Below are 23,341 nucleotides of genomic sequence, written 5' to 3' on the forward strand. Positions count from 1 at the left end.
GTAGATACCTTACACATAAAGATAATGTCTTCTGAACACCTATTCTCCTGTCACATTGCCTGATATATATCAAGTACTCAGTAAATATTTCTGAACTAAATGAGTAATCCTCTTGGTACGCTGGACTGTCACTACTTTAATGGTCTGAGAGATCTGGGGTTTTTTCCAGCTTTACTGAAATATAATTAACACATAACACTGTGTGAGTTTAAGATGTACAATGCAATGATTTGATACTCATATATATTGCAAAATAATTACCACAGTAAGGTTAGTTACAGAGCTTCCCTGATGGCTCAGACAGAAAAGAATCTGCCTGCAATGCAGGAGACCTGGGTTTGATCCCTGGGTCGGGAAGATCCCCTGAAGAAGGGAATGGCTACCTGCTCCAGTATTCTTGCCTGGAGAATCCCATGGATGGAGGAGTCTGGCAGGCTATACAATCCATGGGATTGCAAAGAGTGGAACACGACTGAGCAATTAACCACACAGGTTAGTTAACTGAGGCCCACTGCCCAATTCTTAAAGGGGAAAAAAAAACCCTTTGCTATGTATGTAGATACTTACTATCTTCTAGGTATCTTTTACATAAACTGTCTTTTAGTCCCACCACAACTGCATGTGAAAGTGAAGTCGCTCAGTCGTGTCCGACTCTTTGTGACCCTGTGGACTTTAGCCTACCAGGCTCCTCTGTCCATGGGATTCTCCAGGCAAGAATACTGGAGTGGGTTGCCATTTTCTTCTCCAGGGGATCTTCCCGACCCAGGAATCGAACCCAGGTCTCCCTCATTGGAGGCAGATGCTTTAACCTCTGAGCCACCAGGGAAGCCCACAACTGCATGAAGTGGATATAATTTTACTGATGAAACGGAGACTCAGGGTCTCAAAACAACAGAGTGGAAAAGGAAGATTTAAAATTCAATTCTTTCTCACTACAAAAATCCATACTCTTTCCACTACATTTTGCTGTTAACTTATGGGTAAAATCTAAAGAGAAAGTAACTCCTCATCTACTGTGGCTACTTCATCCCTCCCCAAAACATGATTATAAATTGTAAAGAGTATTTAAGACTCCTTAAGGCCAGTTAGAGCAATTATCATTGCACTGGAATTCAAGGGGCAATCACACCAGGGTAAGACACGAGTTTCTAAAGAGATGGTATTTCCAGGGAAGTCCTGGGAAATAATCTTGGAAGACCGGGACTGATGTTCTGGGTCAGTATCTTGAAGATGACTTTTTTAGTAACACTGCAGTAAAAAGAAAGGCTAGAGAGAATGACAGATAAGTTAGTTTTCAGAAAAGCAGCTGAGGGAACTCCCTGGCAGTCTAGTGGTTAAGACTTGGTGCTTTTGCAACAGTGGCCCAGGTTTGATCCCAGGTCAGGGAACTAAGATCTTGCAAGCTGCAGCCAGAAAAAAAAAAAAGAGAGGCTGAGATGAAGAGCAGCTTACTAAAAAGTTTAAGAACAACATAGGCAAATGAGACTGAAAGCAAAAAAAAAAAAGAAGGAAAAAAAAAAAAAACTACAAGAACAGAGGCGAGGAAAAACAATCACAAATAAACTATTCAGCCAACTCTGGGAGATAGTGGAGGACAAGGGAGCCTGATGTGCTACAGTCTATGAGGTCTCAAAGAGCTGGACATGACTGAACAACAACTATCCAATACCAAAGAAAGCCTATTCAGAGATCTACAGGAAAAGCTTAGAACACCTACCATAGAAGGTTGTCTTGAGATAAGAGTTTTGACCTAAAATCTATAGGAAATTAATTTGGTGACTTGATGGCAAGAAAAATATATATCCAGAAACCTAGGCTACTAAGCAGAGAAAGTAAAAGCTGAAGCTTAGGAGAAAATGGAGAGAAAACTTATGAAGACATTAACCTCAAGTGTCAGTCAGGTTCAGAAGAATGACCTGAGAAGTCACAAAAGATATCTGGAAGGAGCTATTTCATACTGTATACAAAGTGTCAAGCTGAGAGACATGAAATTATTAGGTTGGTGCAAACATACTACAAATTTTTGCACTGCTGAAATTTGCCATTTGATATTACAATACATTCTTAAATACATGTGGTTATGTTACACATTCATTTTATTTTATTTTGAATCAAAGATTTTTTATTTACTCTTTTGCCAAACACAAAGACTGATTTCCATCTACAATTATTTTGTCAGGTGAGAAACAGCAAATCAGCTAAAGGGAGGGCTGCGGCCTTGGCTCGGGAGGTGACACTGTTGACACCTGACACACGGCCTGGGGGGACGAGCCTGGGCCACAGCAGGATGGCTGGGTCAGCGGACCTTCTCCAGGAAGGCCCTGCAGCACCTCACACACTGCTGGTAGACGGTCCCAAAGTCCGCATCGTTGCCATAATAGGGATCTTCAATGATAAGTTGTTTTTGTGGATCATAGCTCCCGAGTAGTTCGATTTTCGCTCTGCAGTTTTTAACTTGATTACTTTTTCTATTCAGATCTCTCAGATTGCTCTCATCCATACATAGTATATAATGAAAAGTGGCAAAGTCTTCTTTGGTAACCTGTCTTGCTTCATGGGCTGTGTTAATGCCATGATTTCTTAGGTAGCTCACAGCTCTTGGATCTGGTGACCGGCCCACGTTCCAGTCAGAAACAGCGCCACTGTCAATGACCCAATTATCTGAAATGCTTTGATCAGTTACAAGTTTCCTGAAAACCGCTTCTGCGATGGGTGATCGACAGATGTTACCCAGACACACGAACAGCACCGACTTGATCACTTGCTCAGCCATCTTCCCGCGCGCGCAGAGGCACCCAGTAATAACGTCGGAATGCTTCCGGTGCGGCGCATGCGCACTTACACATTCATAGTAATGTGCATTTCTTGCTTTTTTTTTTTTTTGCTAATGACTTATTACTTGCTATCTATTTTATACTTATTTTAGACTATAGAAATGATGTTAGACAAAAAGTAAATTCAAGTTATTTCTTATTCAAGTTCAAAACGGGTCATAAAGCAGTGGAGACAACTTGCAATATTAAAATGCACTGGCCCAGGAACTGCTAATGAACATACAGTGCAGTGGTAGTTCTGCTACCCAGTTCAAGCTCACTCTGCTTGCCGCACAATAGGCCAATGAATCCAAGAGATGAGGTATTGAAGCAAAGAATATTACTTTATTCAGGAAGGCAGCTGACCGAGAAGATGGCAGACTAACTTCTCAAAATAACCATCTTGTCAGGGCCTGGATGTCAGGTTCTTTCATGGATCAGAGATGGGGAGGAGGTAAGGAAACAAAATAAAAAGACCATTTAATTTTTGCAAATATCTACTAGAATGGCAAGCCTCAAGGAAGAAGATGTGTTAGTTTCTTTTCCTTACAGCCATTCACATGTGAGCAGGGTCAGAATGTCTCTCTATGAGCTAAGCAAAGGCACTTTAGTTTAAGGGTCAGGCAGAGTTCTCTGAGGCAGGACTTCATGTATGACTATAATAACAAAAATGGCAAAAGGATTAAAGTCGTAGCATGGAGTCAAAATCAACCCTTCCCAGTTACAGTTCAACAAGTTTTGCAAAGGAGACAGTCTTGAAGATGAAGAGTGCAGTGACAGACATCAGAAGTTGACAGTGATCAACTGACAGCCATCACTGGTCCTCTTACTGATCCTCTTACAACTACAAAAGAAGTTGCCAAAGAACTCAACGTTGACCAGTCTATGGTCATTTGGTGTTTGAAGCAAACTGGAAAGGTGAAAAGGCTTGATAAGTGGGTGTCTCATAAGCTGACCGGAAATCAAAAAAGTCCTCATTCTGAAGTGTTGTCTTCTCTTATTCTACACAACAGTGAGCCATTTCTCAATCAGATTGTGACACACGACAAAAAAATGCATTGTATATGACAACGGCGATGGCCAGCTCAGTGGCTAGACCAAGAAAAAGTTCCAAAGCACTTCCCAAAGCCAAACTTGCACCAAAAAAAAAAAAGTCATGGTCACTGGTAGTCTGCTGCCCATCTGATCCACTATAGCTTTCTGAATTGTGGCGAAACCATTACATCAGAGAAGTATACTCAGCAAATCGATGAAAACTGCCAACACCTGCAGCCAGCACTGGTCAACAGAAAGGGCCCAATTCTTCTCCATAACAAAACCCGACTGCACATCGCACACCAATGCTTCAAAAGTTGAACGAATTGAGCTACGAAGTTCTGCCTCATCTGCCATGTTCACCTGACCTCTCACCAGGTGAGAGAGGTTGGTAACAGATGTCTTCAAGCATCTCAACAACTTTTTGCAGAGAAAAATGCTTCCATAACCAGCAGGATGCAAAAAATGCTTTCCAAGAATTCGTCAAATCCTGAAACACAGATTTTTATGCTACAAGAATAAACAAACTTATTTCTCATTGGCAAAAATGTGTTGATTGTAATGGTTCCTATTTTGACTAATAAAGATGTGTTTGAGCCTAGTTATAAATAATTAAAAATTCAAGGCCCAAAAACCACAATTACTTTTGTACCAACCTAAAACCTGTCTTTCAACTATATATAGTTTGGACCCGGAAATGCTCTCATAATATGAAGATTAGCTGTAAATCTGACCTCAGTTAACAGGGAGGTTTTACCAAAGGAGACAATGAATGACAGGAAAGACTAGTCATTTGAGGTGACTGGAGGGAATAATCACCTGCTTTTGCCTCTAGGTGATGAATATAAAGTTAATGCAGACTAAGTGATTAGCAAAGATCCTAAAAGAGTGTTTTGTTTTAGGAGGAGTCTTCATGTCTGCACCAAGTAGAACATCACTTCATCTGAGAGATTATCAGTCAACTGGGAATTTCTAAAAATATACAATATCATTAAAATTAAATGCCACAGAAGAAAGGAAACCTGTTACTCTGCAAGTGTGCAAAGAACCAATCTACCAAGACACAAAAAATTAGTTATCACCACACCCAAACTGGTGTAACAGGTTGGTGTAAGCGGTAGTGCAGAAGTGTCTGTTAATACTGTCAGAGCTAAAAATTTATATTTAAAGGCTCTAGGACAACCATCACCAGAGAGAAAATGGGTGATAGTCCAGCCAGAGTAGAAATAAATTTAGCCCAAATCGGTTTTTTAAATTGTCTTTGGAAAGCTATAAGAACTACCCAGAGTTTGCCTCTGCTAAACTGATAAAGATAAGAACACATTGCTTTGGGGGAGAACTTAAAACATCCCAAGGCCAGCACTCAACCAATTCTAGGATGTCCTTAAATAAGAAATTACTAGTTAAGTGCTGAAGGCAAGAAAGGTAAGACAGAAAAGTCTCCATTCATTTTATCAATTAGGGCACCATTATCTTCACCAAAAAGTTTTGGAAGAGTACTAGGCAAAAGCTGGATTAGCACATAAATGAAAGGTGAGAAACATGGACAGAAATGAGTGGACAGCTCTTATTCTAAAAGTTGAACTTGAAAACCTACAGGAGCTAAACGATATGGACTGCAGAAGGACTTTTTAATATGAGAGGTACACATGGATACTTAAATTCTCAAAGAAAGAGAAAAGGGCTGGAGGGCAAAGTTCCACAACCCGGAAAGATAATTAACTGGTCTTGACTGAGGAGCCCAAGCTTCTATGATATACTCTTTAAATTAAAAAAAAAAAAAAATTCAACTGATGCCCTCCAAAAAAAAAAAAAAAAACCACCAGAGAAATGTGATAAGGCCCTACATTCTACTTCTGAATTCATTTCTCATTTTAACACCATGTTTATTGGATGTAAACAAGTATTCACACAATAGTAATATTCACTGAGTGCTTACTCTTTTACTCTGCTAAGCACTTTATATGGATTAGTTCACTAAATTTTCTGGATTAATAATACTATTCTCATTCTACAGAATAAAATTAAGGTTTAGAGAAGATCACCAGTGAAGCTGTACTTTATTAATATAGGCCTCTCATCTATTAACCACCCTAAGCCTGTGTTTAAAAAGGGGGGAAAGGCAACACTTTCAATTTCCCTAAGTTTTGACTTGATTAAGTTTTGGCACATTAATCACAAATTTCCTCATTAGATCAGATGTCTGAAGGTAGAATGGCCAAAGTACCCTGTGTAACCCACGCCACATGGTTAATAGTTCACCATGCCCCCACACTCTTTTAACATCAACCCTCCCGGGGAACATCTGCCAAATAAATGAAACGAGTCTCCAATCGACTTACACTCAGTCAGCTGTTGAAAAGAGAGATGTGCAGGAAAAAACCAAACTTCTCTTAATTCAAAACACAGCCTATTTGACCCAAAACCTGGTTCTAAAGGAAGTTACAAATACTTCTGTCTTCCTTTTTTTTTTTTAAGCTGAAGGGAAAAGTGAGACAAAAAGGAACTGCTTAGGAGAAAAACAAAAACAAACAAAAAAACCCTGTTCAAATACCTCCAGAGCGCTCTGTCAAGAGATCTGAACAATTCAGGAAGACAGTGTAACACAACACAGACAGGAAAGTAAAACACATCTTGTTCAGATTCAAGCTCCCCCATACTTGCTAGCTTTGAACGCTTGGACAATTAATTCACCTCTCTGAGATCAGTGTTTTCTGATGATAATATGATGACAGTATTTGTACCCACCCACTTCACAGAATTACTTTGAAAATTAAATGAGATGATTCAGGTAAAGAATTTCTTAATTCTTGTACATATTAGGAGCTCCCACCCTGCCAAATAATCATAAAGTTTTGTAAAGTAGAAACAGTAAGAAAACTCTGTGGTCACAATTATGTGTAATCAATAAAATAAAATTAAATCCCTTGTTCTTTTTTTTTCGCCCAAAATATCCAGGTTTTAATTTTAAAAAATCCTTCGTCACACAAAACATCAGGAACATTTCAAACTAAACAAGAAAAAAAAATCAGAAGACATCAACACCAAGATGACACTGATGTTAGAATTCTCTGACAAGGATTTAAAGCAGCCATCATAAAAACGCTTCACTGGCCAAATATGAAAAACTTAAATTTTTTTTTTTTTAAGTTGGCAAAAAACTTTAAAAAACAGTGGTTAGATGCCACGAAGTAGGTGGCAATGCCTTAACCGTATGCGTGCTGTCAGGCCCGAGAGCCTCTTCCATCCTTGTCAAGGGGAGTGCTAACTTTCTCTCCTTTCATACAACACAAAACTTAAATTTTAAATACAGCAGAGTGTACAAGTCCATCCCAGACTCCCTAACTAACCCTTCCCCCTCTGCAACCATAAGTTCATCTGCCAAATAAATGAATCTGTTTTGTAAATTCCTTTGGATATCATTTTTTAGATTCCACCTAAAAGGGACTGAAGTGACTTAGCAGCAAAAGGGATGTCGTATAATATTCCTCCCTCTCTATCTTACTTCACAAATCTGTTAATTTATTAATTTAATGAAACTCCAATAAAAATACTAACAATCATCTTCTAGAAAAATTGGTACCCCAGGATAGGTGAAAATATCACAAAAGAATATCAAGGAGAAGAAAAGCTATGGAGGAAAGGAGAAGCCTAGATCTACCAGATACCGAAACAAACTACAAAAACTCTACATTTAAAACCACTAACACATAAACAGACATGAGTTTTGGTGCATTAATAGACAGACTGATGGTAAAGAACAGAAAATGCAAAAACAGACCCAATTACTTCACTATTTTACCCATGATATAATTGATATATATCCCTTTACAGAACATATACCAATGAAACATTTGTTTTACATTATTTTTTACCACTGCAGTTATCAACTGATCTCCATAAGAGGAGAGACTGCCTCATTCATCTTTCCATCCATTCATATTGGCACAACACCAAATTCAGAGCCTCGACTGTGAATAGAATAGCAGTAGAATGAATTAATGAATATCCATCCACAGGCAATGAGGATAATGTGTCTCAAGATCAAAAGATAACTGCAAATGCACCAATTCCTGGTAAATATCATGTAAAATCTTTTCTGTCAAGGAAGTATAACTAACTTTCAAAGTGAACTCTAAAGTAACTCTCAGATTATCTGCAGCTAGGTCTGTCTTTATTTTAAACATATTTATTTATTTATTTGGCTGTGCTGGGCCTTAGGGGCTTCCCCGGTGGCTCATCGGTAAAGAATCTGCCTGAAATGCCAGAGACGTAGGTTCCACCCCTGATCAGGAAGATCCCTTGGAGAAGGAAGGGCATGGCAACCCACTCCAGTATTCCTGTCTGGAGAATCCCAAGGACAGAAGAGCCTAGTAAGCTAGAGTCCATGGGCTGCAAAGAGTAGGAAATGACTGACACAACTGAGCATGCATGCTGGATCTTAGTTGCGGAACATGGAATCTAGTTCCCTGACCAGGGATGGAACCCAGGCCCCCTGCACCGGAGTACAGAGTCAGCCACTGCAGGGAGAAAGGGGAGAGCGAGTGAGTGAGTGTGTTTTGTGTGTGTGTGTGTGTGTGTTTTTAGTCATGTCCAACTCTGCAACCCCATGGACTGTAGCCCACCAGGCTCCTCTGTCCATGGAATTTTCCAGGTTAAGAATACTGGAGTGGGTTGCCATTTCCTTCTCCAACAGATCTTCCCGACAAAGGGATCAAACCAGTATCTCTTGCATCTCCTGGATTTGCAGCTTGGTCTGTTTAACACCAAAAATGGCCATCCTTCTAGATAGTCTTGGGAAAAATCTAAATGGTCAAAATGAATTTGTTTCTTTTTTAGTTCTAATTATTTCATATTTTGAGAAGGGTTAAACATGACTAGAATTAGTTATTAACCATTTATTTAAGGACAGAATTTCCCCCAGCATACCTTCACAAAAAAATGGTCAAAACTGTTGAAGAGACACAAGTTATGTCTGTGTATGTGTAGAAACCTCTGTTCAAGTGCATAATGATATGCACATTAAAACAGAAAAGATGTACATGAGAAATACTGTAAACTAACTATACTTCAATAAAAAACAAATTTTTTAAAAAAAGAGCCTTCAATCCAAAATGCTCTGAGACGTCACTTTCTTTTTCATGTTTTACCACAGAAATAGGTTTTCTAGGCTTTCTTTTCTCAGAAAAATGCATCCATTATAAATGGAATCAACTCTGTGGGAAAACTTAAAAAAAAAAAAGCTATACAGATAGAAATTACTGCCCTCTAAAAGCTGGATCATTTCAATATCACTAAAAATAATCCAAATATTTAAATTACTGTCCTTATAATTTAAAATTAGGAACAAAAGGAGGTCTGTATGCAATTTTATACTTAGAAGGATGATTTTTAAAGTCCATGCCTGGGTTCAGTCTCTGGTCGGGGATCTAAGATCCCAAAGCCACTATCAATCAGTGTGACAATCAATCAATCAGTCTATGGCATAGTAACAGCAAGAAAATGAAACAAAATTACAATCAGTGAAGATTCATCAAAATTTTCTTAAAAAGTTAAAACCTAGTATAATAATTCATTATGTCAGTTCCATAATGCTAGGTTTGATCTTTATGTAGTATTAAATTTGAATCTCATCACAACAATTTTACTATTTAAAAACTTTCGTATGGCAAAGGTTACCACAAAACAAAGTCAAAAGAGAAATGACAGAAAAAAATATAGAACAGAAAACTAATATCCAGAACATATAAAGAACTTCTACAAACCAAGTAGAAAAATTTCAGACAGAATAGAAAAATGGTTAAAACAATATAAACATGGAATTCACAGAAGTTAAAATGGCAAATAAGAATATGAAAATATGACTATGACACTATGAATCAAAGAGATTAAACTTGAAACAAACATTATGGTAGTATTTTTAAGCCACTGAATTGGCAAAAATTTTAAAGATCTGTTAAAACTCAGAATTTTCAGGGTATAAAGAAATAGACTTTTTTTTTAAACTATTCATGGCTATGAATGTAAATTAATTCCTCCTTTCTGGAAAGCAATTTTGCAGTATCTGACAACAGTCAAAATCCAATTATCCTAACTCAGCAATTCCAGGAATATATTCTGTTGAAATACTAAAACATGAACCAAAAGATGAACATACAAGGGAATGCCCCAGTGGTCTAGGGGTTAGGACTCCAGGTTTTCACTGCCAAGAGCCCAGGTTCCATCACTGGTTGGGAAACTAAGATACCACAAGCTGCCTGATATGCCCCTTGCAAAAAAATGCACACACAAAAATGTTCACTGGGTAACTATTTGTAACAATTAAAAATAAACAACCTAAATATTCAGCAATAGAAAATAAGCGCCCTCTACTTTTAATTACTGCCTAGTATTTTAGACTATCTATTCTATCTGAAAGTAAAAGTGTTAGTTGCTCAGTCATGCCCAACTCTTTGCAACCCCATGGACTGTAGCCCACCAGGCTCCTCTGTCCATGGAATTCTCCAGGCCAGAATACTGGAGTGGGTAGCTGTTCCCTTCTACAGAGGATCTTCCTGATCCAGGGATTGAACCCAGGTCTCCTGCACTACAGGCAGGTTCTTAACCATCTGAGCCACCAGGGAAGCTATTTTATCTATTCTATGGTTAAAAAAGAATACCTTCAAGACAAATTAAGTGAAAAACGCAAGTCACTGGACACTTGGTAGAGTATGATTCTATTTCCATGTTTTATTAAGAAAAATATATTATGTGAGTGTGTATAAGCCAAATGCACAGAGCAAATCTAGAAAAGTTATACATACACTGAACTATATGAACAGTAGTTATTTCTGGGAAGACAGTAAGATTAGCTACTACTAGGAGGAACCTACACTTCTTACTCCATATATTTCTCTATTGTTTGAGATTTTACAATGAGTATGTAGACTTGTGTAACTGAAAAACAATGATAATTAAATCATTTAACATATACTACTTTCCATATTTTTAAATAATTTATACTTCACAAATATGCATTATAAAGTAGAGAACATAGTTGCAGTTTTTAAAAATAAAACAGCCAAGAGTTAATCTAAATTATTATATTTAAGTAATAAATACTTTCTCATTCTGCTGTCTTGTTTAAAAGCCTCTGAACTGAACACAAGCTGCCAACTTCTACTTCAAAAGCAGACAATATCTGCAATTTGATTCAACTTAACATTTGTTATAAAACCAGACAGGCACAAAATCTAAGTATATTTTTGCCACAGGTCCTTAGCGTGTTTGTTTTTATATTACATATGTATCTAATGTTCAAAAACTCCAAGGTGATTAACATAATACTGCAAAATGGAAGCTACTGATTTTTCTGTGATTTTAAGAAAAATATTACTAGGCAAAACAAAGCCTCAAGAATATACAGTATTATTAAACTCAATTGCCGTTAGTATATAAACATAATTCTCAAACACATACACACATCCCCTCAAAAAATACATATTAACTGTGTGGGTGTGTCTGTGTGTGTGCGTGCGCGCTTAGTTGTGTCCGACTCTTCTGTGACCCCATGGACTACAGCCCTCCAGGCTCCTCTGTCCATGGGATTTTCCAAGTAAGAGTACTAGAGTGGCTTGCCACTTCCTACTCCAATATTAACTATACTAGTTGGCAACTATAAAGGAAACATTATAACAAGCTATAAACACAGAGCTGTCATAAAACTATCCCTCAAATTGAAATTTCAAACACAGAAAAAAGTACTCATAAAAGTATTTCAAATAGATAACCTTTATAGATTATCTGAACAGAGAAAAATACTCATTATAGAAAGGGGTATCATACTGCTTTTGTAGCCCCAAAAGGGAGGGGCTATTTGAACTTCTGTTTCCTTACAATATAACCTAACCTACAGCTATGAAATTCCATATGTGTGCTTCTATTTCATACAGAAGTATACATTTTTAGGGTTCTGAGAAACATGTTAAAACTTTTCCAGTTACTAAAAAAGATTTAAGTCCAAAAATCAATTGTCACACTAGACTAAAGCATCTCAGCACTATTTTTAAAAATGAAAAGCATTATGGAAGAATTCTAAAGTACAGATTAGACATCTTTCCTGCCCTGAAGAATTTCATAGTCTAGATGGGAAGCCGGGACTGAGAAACATAAAACAACTACTATCAAATTGATGCTTAACAATTAGTTCAAAACTACCAAAACATTTGTAGCCAGCACAAAAGACAGTCCCAAAATAGAGTTCAATTAACAGAACAAGTATTTGTCAAGCACACATGTATATGAAGGCACTGTGTTAGTCACTCAGTCGTGTCCAACTCTTTGCGACCCCCACGGACTATAGCCTGCCAGGCTCCTCTGTCCATGGGATTTCCCAGGCAAGAATACTGGAGTGGGTTGCCATTTCTTTCTCCAATGAAGGCACTATGTGTAGACAATAAACACCGTAACTATGTTATATCATCCAGCAAGGCAGTTAAGACAAACAGGCACAACAGAACGCGTTAAGTGCCTTAAATACAAAGAGTTCTGAGATTCCAGAGGAAAAAACTCAAACTAGCTTCTCATTTGAAGAAGCTCTACAAGGGAGGTATAACTTTAACTGAACTCTAGGCTGGGTATGGTTTTTAACCAATAGAGATGACACTAGAGAACAGATAACCCAGGAGGAAGAAACAAAGATGAAATTTTAAAATGAAAGGGGCAAGCTATATGAGAGAATAAAAAAGAACATCTTTTTTAGATGTTTTAAAGAAGTTCTCTAGAACCAAGGGAAAAGACTAAGACTTAAAAGGCAGACTGGATTAATTATTGGAATGGCTTGAATGACAAGCTAAGAAGTCTGGATCTTATCCTGTCAACAAAAAGGAGATACTAAAGGTTTCTGAGCAGGAGAAAGACCTGATCAAAGTGAAGCTCTAGGTAAGATTAACCTGATAGTGATATCCAGAATTAGCTGCAGGACAAAGGTCTCAAAGCAGAGAAACCATTTGTTAACTACAGCAACCATCTCAGTCTGACGTAATAAGGACTGGATTATGGTAGTGGAATGAGTAAGAATGGGAAAGGAAGGATAGGTTGAGAGATTTCAAAGAAAAGAAGGGCTTCAGAATGAGGGCTGGGAGAAATGGGGAATTAACTATACAGGAAGTTTCCTAAATACAAATAAGTTCTGTTCTGAGAATGCATTTATAAGTCCAATTTATTCTTATGTCTAAAGTTAGCCTGTTCTTAAGTCTAAAGTACCCAACTAACACAACTAGCTATATAGTATATAGGTTTATAATACTTTTCACACAAATGATACATAAAAACATAAAACATTTTTAATCTTAGAAAACTATAGTAGAGTGCAACAGCAGGCATACAGGGACTGACATCGAGTGAACAGGCAAGAAGAGTTACGGACTGGAGGAGGGAAAGGAAAGGGGAGAGAGCAGAGCTGAAGGACCGTCAGCCACAGGGGACGGAGGAGAAGCTGCAACTTCACTCACACCTGACACTGAGGAATGCACGTTTGCATCTTTGAAAGTTCACAACTTGAAGATTTGCATGTAGGGAACTTACTGTAAATCTAAAATTTCTTATTTAAAAATGTTTACTACCTATAGTAAACATTAAAACTGTCTATCCGACTCCCTATGGGATAAAATCCAGACTCCTTAGCCTGTCACTTAAGTCACTGTACAATCGCACCTCAGGTGCTCCTTTCTTCCCCTCCCGACCCCACTGTACTGGCGTCCCTGGTGCTCAGCAGTAAGGAATCCACCTGCCAATCCAGCACACACAGGTTCAATCCCCGGACCAGGAAGATCCCCTGGGGAAGGACAAGGCAACCCACTCCGGTATTCCCGTACGATAAACCCCGTGGATACGGAGGAGCCTGGCAGGCTACCGCCCATGGGGTCACAGAGAGTCGGACACAGCTGGGCAGACACACAGGGAGATTCCTTAAAAAACTGAAAACAAGAGTTACCATCTATTCCAGCAATCCCACTCTGGCATACATCCAGAAAGGAAAAGAAACTAATTCAAAAAGAAACATGTTCACAGCAGCACTATTTACAATAACCGAAACACAGAAGCACCGAAATGTCCACTGAGAGCGGACTGGACAAAGAAGACGTGGCACACAGACACAGCGTGACACTGCTCAGCTGTAAGAGAAGAATGAAAGATTCATTTGCAGCAATATGGATGAACTTTTGATGATCATACTAAGTGGAGTAAATCAGAGAAAGACAAATATCATATATCAAGTATGTGTGGAATCGTAAATGATTCAAATGAACTTATTTACAGAACAGAGACAGGGAATTCCCTGGCAGTCCAGATTCGCTGCTTTCACTGCCCGGCCTGCGTTTGATCCCTTCTTGGGGAACTAAGATTCCCACAAGTCACATAACACAGCCAGAAACAAAACAGAAACAGACTCACAGACACAGAAAACAAACTCATGGTTAACGAAGAGAAAGGGGAGAAAAGGATAAATGAGGAGCTTGGAATTAACAGATACACACTACTACATATAAAACAGATAAGCAACAAGGACCTGTTGCATAGCAAAAGCAGCTATAGTCAGTATCTTATAATAACCTAGATGGAAAGAATCTGGAAAAGTGTGTGTGTGTATGTACATAATATATAAAACTGAATCACTCTGCTCTACACCTGAAACTAACACAACATTGTAAATCAACTATAGTTCATTTTTTTAAAAAAGAAACTGTTTAGGGAGTAGATGGAAATTAATCATTTCCCTGTAGTCTTTTGTACAATTTGCCATACATATACATTTAGCTTACTCAATGTTTTCAACTTCTAAAAATCATGCATAAGAGATAAAAAAAAAAAAAAAAACTGAGTAACAACCTGTTTCTTCAAGACACCTCAAAATCAATCACAGTATCAGACCAAATCTTAAGCCTTTTTCTTTCTCCCCCTCCAAATTTCGGCCTCACAGCAGAGCTTACGGGATCTCTGCTGACTGAGCAGGCACGGGACCCAGCCACTGCAGGGAGAGCACCACCACCACCAGACCACCAAGGAACTCCCGCCTCCTGAGTCTTGCTTCTTCAAGGTTCAAGCCAAAGAACTACCCCAAGGCAACGCTCATCTTTCTCCTCCTTACTGTGTAGCAAAGTTTGAAACCTTTAAATAGAGAAAAAGGGCAAAGAAAGTCCTTGACTGCGTGTCAATATAATTTTTTTTAATACTTTTTTTTTAAATTTTGGAAAAAGAAAGTAACATTCCCACTAAAACACATTTCTGGGCCACATACTATTAAAAAAAGAAAATGTTTCAATATAATTCCAAAATGTAAGGTAATGTGAGTAATGATTTATTTTTCTAAACAGTGATTTTCTAAATTTCTAAAATGTTTCTGTATTATTTTATAATCAGTTTTTCTTAAACAATGTTACAAACTGACAATAATCTCAACCTTAACAATACATCCTAATGGACTTAAACTGAGGACTGATTAATAAATAAGCTTAGATTTCTCCTTTTATGCTTGATGCAGATTATACAAAGTAAGTCCCTGCCCCCAAGGGGGTTTCAGCCTAGTAAGAGACAAAATATAGCCTAAAACTCAGTAGTTGCTCAAGAGAGAAGTCACAGAAAGATACACTAGTCCTTAAGTTTTATTTCCAAAATCAACTAAAACTTAGGAATGTGTTAGTTGCTCAGCTAAGTCCAACTATTTGTAACCCCACAGACTATATAGGCTACCCACTTCTTGCCTGGGGTCGAAAAGAGTCGGAGAGGACTGAGAGACTAACACACACTTAGGAATGTGTGTTCTACCCTACACTTATTTAAGGCTTCAATGCTAAAATGCATTTAAACTGAAATTCAAACTACAAGAATACAAGACTCCGAAACAATCATTAAGATAGTACTAACCAGGACAGAAAAGGAGATTTACATTCCAGAAAAAATTCAACACAGTAAATTAAACAACCCAAGTTGTCTCCCTAAACATTCATTCAACAACTGCCCCACCTCAAAAAAATATAAAATGTGAGATGCACCCTTTAATCTTTTAAAAATGTTCCTAGAATTTTTATTTTTCTGTTTTTCCCTTTACAAACAGAGAAGTACAAAAGTACAACATTTTATTCTTCATAATGATGAGGACTATTTGAAATGTCTCATTTTAAGTTAGTCATTTTTTTTTATTGCCGTATAGTTGCTGTACTCAGATGCTCAGTCATGTCCAACTCTTTGCACTGCATCCCGGCAGGCTCCAATATCCACGGGATTTCCCAGACAAGAATACTGGAGTAGGGTGCGATTTCCTCCTCCAGGGGCTCTTCCTGACCCAGGGATTGAACCCAAGTCTCCTGCATCTCCTGCATTGCAGGCGTATTCTTTACCAGCTAAATCATCAGGGAAGCGTTATGTAAGTTACAGGTTTACAGTTCAGTGATTCACAATTTTTAAAGGTTAAACTCCACTTATAGCTATTATAAAATATGGGCTACACTCCCCATGTTATACAAAATATCCTTGTCGCCTATTTTATACCTAAACAAACTTCTTAAAGGTCTACATATCCCAGGTTAAAGGTAATTTTAGAGCTTGGTTCTCAGCCAGCTCTGAAACTTGGGTGTTTTCTATCAGCAAGTATTTTAGCATTAAAGCCGTAAGGTAATTGACAAAAGTAAAGAAAAAAGAATCTGACAAATAAAAGTGATCAATGGGACTAACAAAAGACTATCAAGCTCAAAATTCTTTAAATGTGCCATGTCTCTAACCTGCAAAATTGTCAAACACTAAAAAAATTGATAATGTCTGTCATTGGCAACTTTTTTTTTTTTTTTTTGCAAGTTTGGCTTTTGTTTATAAACAAGAGTCCCAACACAGACCCTCTTCCAAGAAAAAATACACAAATGCTGGATAGCGTCCAGAGTCTTCTTCCCTGGACTTCAGGTTTACTGACTTCCCTTTCTCTCTCTGCCTTCCCCTTTGTGTGCAAGGGCATATACAACCACCCACGTATCACTCTTTTACAGTATGTTCCCTCATTTTGATGGACATATCCTTCAGTAGCTTCCTAAAAAAGGTTAAGTAGAAAAAATTGGCGGGGGGGTGGGGGGGATCTGGCATGCCTCAACATGCAGCTTTATTCTGCTTTCATACTTGATGAGCAAATGGTTCTAGGCTAGAAGTCCTCTTTCCTCAGAATTCCAAAGGCACTGCTCAACTGTCTTCTCAGTTCTGATACTGCCGTTGAGAGTCAGTGCCCCCTCTAATTTTCCACGTTCAAGTGACAGTTTAAGGAGTGGTGAGGCCCGTCTCCCCCACCAAGCAACTGGTACCTTTCACTGGAAGGTGTCTAGCAGGGAGACTAAGCTGCTTCATTAGACACTGAATACCAGCATTTATCAGGGCTTTCTCGGGAGCTGTCCAATATTTTCCAGAGAAGACTTCTTCATAAAGGGGAACAGATTTAACTGGGTGCTAGTGTTCGTGGAGCTGAGCAGTACAGGGAGGCTGGGGAAAAGTGTTGCTGGTCCCCTCATTTTCAGGGGAGCATTTCTCCCCTCCCTATCTTCCACACTACCAGGTATCCCTGGCGCTTGGAGTCAATCTGGTTAACTTTCTCCATAAAATGTCTTTAACTTTCTCTGAGGATTGAGGAAGAACAGTCACCAGCTTGCCTGGAATAATGTACAGAAATATAGAACCTTTGACAGATTTTAAATCATTTCTCGTTTTCAGCCTCACATCTCATCCGCACCCCCCAAAGAAACCTGGTGACTCCAATCCCTGAGTCTTTTCATGAGATCTCGGATATAAGGTAGCTGGAATACAGCAACGATGTGGCACGTCCTCTGCAACTACTTTATATTCTACATTCTCAGCTAAATCACCTGCTCCAACCCTCTTCCTTCTGTTTTTTTTTTTTTTGCTCTTATAGGTGTATATGCTATTTTTACCCATTTACTATCACTGAATGGGGTTTGGGAAAGAACAGAAATAAATGTTTGTTCAATCCCGCATGCTTAAAAAGACAGCACAGTACTTGAATCACTTTTATTTGATGCTAATATACATCCCAGGATCATCCAGGTTTTGTGGAGCCTGGAGTTCATACAGTTTGGGGGTCCCATTTTAGAGTAAGAATACAAAATTACGTATGAAAGTATTCAATTTTGAATGAGAAATCATAAATTTGAACAAGCTGATAAATATCAAACATTATAAAAGCCAGAAAAGAATACTTTTGCTAACTGACAACCCTATAAAATCTTTTTTTCCTAGTTTTTTGGCTGCATACTCACTGAGTACCTCTTCCCCTGTGACAGGGGACTTTCTACAATTTGTTTTGAGATAGCTGTCACATAATATAAAATTCACCATTTTAAACTGCGCGATGTTCCCAATGCTGTACAACCACCGCCCAGATCTAACTCCAGAAGGAAACCCCACACCAGGGAAGCCACTCCCAATTCTCCCCTCCCCCGTCGCCGGGCAACCACCCATCCACTTCCTGCCTTCACAGATCTTCCAACCAGAGTCATACAATGTGTGACCCTTTGTGTCTAAGCTTCTTTCACTCAGCACATCATCTCTGAGGTTCATCCGTGGTGGCACATGTATCAGTGCTTCATTCCCTTTTAGAGCTGAATAATATTCCATTATATAGATATACCACATTTTATCTATTCATCAGTTAATGAACATTTGGTTTATTCCCACCCAACTACTTTGCCTATTACGAATAATGTTACAATGAACATTTGTGTACAAGTTTTTGTGTGAACACATGCTTTCAATTTTCTTAGTTATACAGCTAGGAACGGAATTGTTGAGTCACATGGTAATTCCATGTTCAATTTTTTGAGGAACTGCCAAAATTTTGCCACAGTGGCTGAACCATTTTACATTCCCACCAACAATGTACGAAAATCCCTGCCAACGCTTGTCCTCTTCCCACTTTTTATTACAGTCCCCCTAATGGGTGTGAAATGGTATCTCACTGTGATTTGCATCTCCTCTAGTGACTCACAGTATTGAGCAACTCTCCACAGGCTTATTGTTCACTGGTCTATCTTCTTGGAGAAATGTCTATTCACGTCCTTTGCCCATTTTGTGTTTATGTGTTTTTTATTGAAGTATAGCTGACTTGCATTCTTGTACCAACCTCCGCTGTACAGCAAACTGACTCAAATTTACACATTTATTCTTTTAATATTCTTTTCCATTATGGTTTATCCAGAAAGACCGGATGTAGTTCCCTGTGCTATACAGTAGGACCTTGCTGTTCATCCACGCTAAATGTTAAAAGTTTGCACCTACCAACCCTAAACTCACAGTCCACCCCTATCCCTCCCCACCCTGCCTTGGCAACCACAAGTCTGATCTCCAACCACAGATTTATGTTTATTTATAGACTCTCAATTCTATCCATGGACCTATTATGTCAATCCTTACGCCAATACCACACTTTCCCATGAGTTTTATAATGTCATTTTCTATAGAGATAACAGGAAAATAATTCAATCCTGTCTCTAGCATAGCTAAGCACATTTTTTTGCTGTTATAAAACTTAGAAACTGAGTTTCTTTTAGCACAGGGCCATTATTGGTAATGTTATGTAAACTTTTAGGACTGTGGCCAAACTTGGGGAAACGATTAACTATTCTTTTTCATATGAAGCTTTAAGATTCAGAAGAATTTTTCACGAACTGGCCTTTTGGCATCAAACCATATTTTTCCTCCACAAACTACGTATTTCAGGTGCCAGATGCCACAGGATATACTCAGGTCACCACACCATCTCCAGGACTGCACATTTATGTCACAGTGTCAAATGAGCTAACACAACGTGCAGTACTCCTAGACACTAACCTTGTACTAGTTTGGCTAGCAATACCTTGACTATACATGAAGAGACTGAGAGATTACCCATAAACATATCCCGCTAAAACCCAACTAAATGTATCCCCAGGTCAGTCTCCCCAAAGCCAGATGCCCAAACTGCCTACAGCCATTCCAATGCCACTAACATAAGGAGAAAGCAGCATGATAGAAGGCAAATCAGTGTAAAGAGAGACTGCAATCTTAATTGCTTGTGGTTAAGATATCTTCACAACTTCATACATGACAATGTACAGGAAATACTGTTTCTTGATCTGGGCACTGCTTATATAGGAGTGTTAGGCTTGTGAAAAGTCTTAAGTTGCAAACTTAAAATTCTTGGCACTTTTTCTGTATATATACTAATAAAACAATTTTTTAAAGTGATCATGTGAACTCACTGCCGGCATCTCTCCCAGGCCCTCGGATAGAATCCTGAAAGTTAAGCATCACTGGTTTCACAGTAAGTGAAAGTCACTCAATTGTGTCCGACTCTTTGTGATCCCATGGACTATATACAGTCCATGGAATTCTCCAGGCCAGAATACTGAAGTGGGCAGCCTTTCCCTTCTCCAGGGGATCGTAAACTCACCTCTAAATATAGCAAACTAGACATCACAAGATGTGGTTTCTAGTATGACCCTGGAGACTTTGGTACTGCCAACTAGCCATAGACTTAGAGAAGACACACATGACTTCCCTGAGCGAGTTATTCACATAAAATGGGAAAGAGGTTAGACTATAAACTCGAAAACATCTTTCGGGTAGTAGGTCTTCCAAGAAATACAGAGTAACTCCTAAGTGTTTAGTATTATTCTAGCTGAATGAAACACACACAGTCTCTGCCCTGCAGAAGCTTCCAACCCAGTACTGATAAAACTGAAGGAAATCTAAATAAATTATCAATTTTAGTTACAAATAATGTCTCATTATTGATTAACTGTGACAAATGTAACATACTAACTTAAGATTACTTAGTAATACAAGAAACTGGATAGGGAATATATAGAAAGTGAAAAATCTTCACAATTTTTTCTGTAAATCTAAAACTAATCTAAAATTTAAAAAAAATAAAACTAATCTAAAATTTAACATTTTTACAAAGACAATAAATATTTAAAGATGAATAAATACGGAAAAGAAGTAAATATGAAAATAAATTATAGCAAGTGCTCTGAAGTTAACAGGATACTGTGATAGAGAATAATGAAGGTAGAAATTACTTTTTTTTTGTTTGTTTTTTTTAGAAATTACTTTAGACAGTATTTAGAATCTCTCTGAAATAATAAACTGACAGAAAAAAATCATAAGTAACTAGAGAAAGAAGATTACTAAAAAAAAAAGGGGGGGTTTGCTTCAGGTGGGAAAGAGATTGGTCTTTTCAAGAAATCAAAACACAAAGTCACTAAAGCATAATGAGCCAAGGAGAGACAGGGCCAGATTATACAGGATCTTGTGCAAAATAACGTCTATTTCATTCAATGCATAATGGAAAACCACTGGAATGTTTAAGCAGGAGAGTAAAATAATCCAATTTACATTTTTTTTAATGAAACTGCTCCATGGAGAACTGATTATAAAAGGTTTAAAGAAAAACAATGCAGACCTGATGAGGGAGCACTAAAACTCTTTGATTATTAGTCCTGAATTACAATATTTTTTCAATATAAAACTCATTCCAGAGAATTAAATAATTTAATTCACATATTTTCATAAATTTATTTTATTCAAGTAGTGCCTGCCTTCTTTCTTCTCACCAGTCTGCTTCTGTTTCCATTGAGTATCTGCATCCTTTATAGAAATTTTACCTTTGGATATTAATAACAAATTACCATAGCAAATTATCATTAGCTCTTTTAGAAATTGTTGAAAATTTCTATGCCATTTGTTAAGTTCTCTGTAATAAAATTCCTGGAAACTTCAAAGGCAGAACATAAATCAATTATAAATGCTGGAAAATAGTATCAGATCTAGTCAAGGCTATGGTTTTTCCAGCAGACATGTATGGATGTGAGAGTTGGACTGTGAAGAAAGCTGAGCGCCGAAAAATTGATGCTTTTCAAACTGTGGTGTTGGAGAAGACTCTTGAGAGTCCCTTGGACTGCAAGGAGATCCAACCAGTCCATCCTGAAGATCAGTCCTGGATATTCACTGGAAGGACTGATGCTGAAGCTGAAACTCCAATACTTTGGCCGCCTCATGCGAAGAGTTGACTCATTGGAAAAAACCCTGATGCTGGGAGGGATTGGGGGCAGGAGGAGAAGGGGACGACAGAGGATGAGATGGCTGGATGGCATCACCGACTCGATAGACATGAGTTTGAGTAAACTCCGGGAGTTGGTGATGGACAGGGAGGCCTGGCACGCTGCGATTCATGGGGTCACAAAGAGTCGGACACGACTGAGCGACTGAACTGAACTGAGGATACCAAAGAGCATGGAGTCCAATCCAAAAACCAAAAGTAGCAGCAGCAAAGGTTGCCACCACTGTCACCTACAATAACTTTTTAAATGACTGTAAATTCTTTTCTTCTACTTTTTTCATCAAGAGATACAGTCAATGCTCTTTCCCCTTGAATCTAGCAGAGCTTGTAAGTAACTTGCTTGTAACCAATAAAACGCAACAAGGACTTTCTAAGGCTGAGTCAGAAAAGAAGATGGAGCTTTCCGCCTTCTTTGCTGACAATTCCTCCTGGTACCCTGAGCCAGTCATGTTAGCAGTTACACTGAAAACCACATGGAAAGGTTCGCAGATGACCTGAAGAGAGATAAATGCCCAGCCAGCCACCATCTGAATAAAATACATGACAGACCCTGCACCAACACCACCCAACAGAGCCCTTTCCAAACTTGTGACCCACAGAAATCACGAGAGAGAAAAAAATTACTGCTTGTTTTAGGCCTTTAAGTTTTGGAGTAATTTTTTATGCAGCAATTCTAACAAGCCTTTACAGCAAATAGATGATAATTGGTTCAACTAACTGGGGGGAGGGAAAGAATCTGGCTAGCAACAAGGGTGCGCTTTCTATATAGAGACCAGCTTTCATTTAAGAGACTTGAAAAAGCTACGTAATAACCCAGAGAAAGTCTAATAATAAGTAAGGCATAGTCTACCTGAAATCAATATAATTTTATGGTCTTACAGCCTCTACAGATTCTTTCCCTGCATCATAATTCTCCTATAGCAAAAGAAAGTACATAAATACACTTACCATGCCACTGAGCTCAGACAAATCAGTCTTCTGTTATAATCCTAAATACAGAAGTTATCTATTATGGCCTAAATTAATCCCTGGCCTTTCTTCAATCAAAATGAGTAAGTCAATTACTGCAGAAGCATCAAAACTGCCAAACAATGCAAAAATTATAGACTTACTCTTCTGAACTAAGAATCAACAACACATTACCACTATGTAGAACAGATCTTTTAAATTATGTATTTTATTCATCGCTTTCTTTAAACTTACCAAATATCTAATAAGCACTGTGGGTAGGCAAATACGAGTAAGAGCTAGTTCATAACTACAGAGAGGAGTTCACAGTGCTATAAGGAAAACATCAATACAACCAATGAATTTTAAGTCAATGTAATAAATGATGCAATGGAGTATGCTAACGTATTCTAGG

General features: G+C 38.2%; 2 protein-coding genes and 1 non-coding gene across 3 annotated transcripts in view; all 3 read right to left on the reverse strand.

Annotated features, from left to right (window-relative positions):
* SMURF2 (SMAD specific E3 ubiquitin protein ligase 2) overlaps positions 1 to 23,341 on the reverse strand; it is a 114,373-nt gene that overhangs the window by 75,020 nt on the left and 16,012 nt on the right. The window lies entirely within an intron of this gene.
* Positions 737 to 8,138, reverse strand: LOC122695316 (low molecular weight phosphotyrosine protein phosphatase-like). Its single transcript, XM_043905063.1, has one exon. It carries the CDS (start codon positions 2,771 to 2,773, stop codon positions 2,297 to 2,299), a length of 477 nt encoding a protein of 158 aa, XP_043760998.1. The 5' UTR covers positions 2,774 to 8,138; the 3' UTR covers positions 737 to 2,296.
* LOC122695938 lies at positions 7,014 to 7,139 on the reverse strand. The gene has a single exon (XR_006341666.1). It is a non-coding gene; the product is annotated as a U6atac minor spliceosomal RNA (small nuclear RNA).

Source organism: Cervus elaphus, chromosome 5, assembly GCF_910594005.1.
Source record: "Cervus elaphus chromosome 5, mCerEla1.1, whole genome shotgun sequence".
Lineage (NCBI taxonomy): Eukaryota > Metazoa > Chordata > Mammalia > Artiodactyla > Cervidae > Cervus > Cervus elaphus.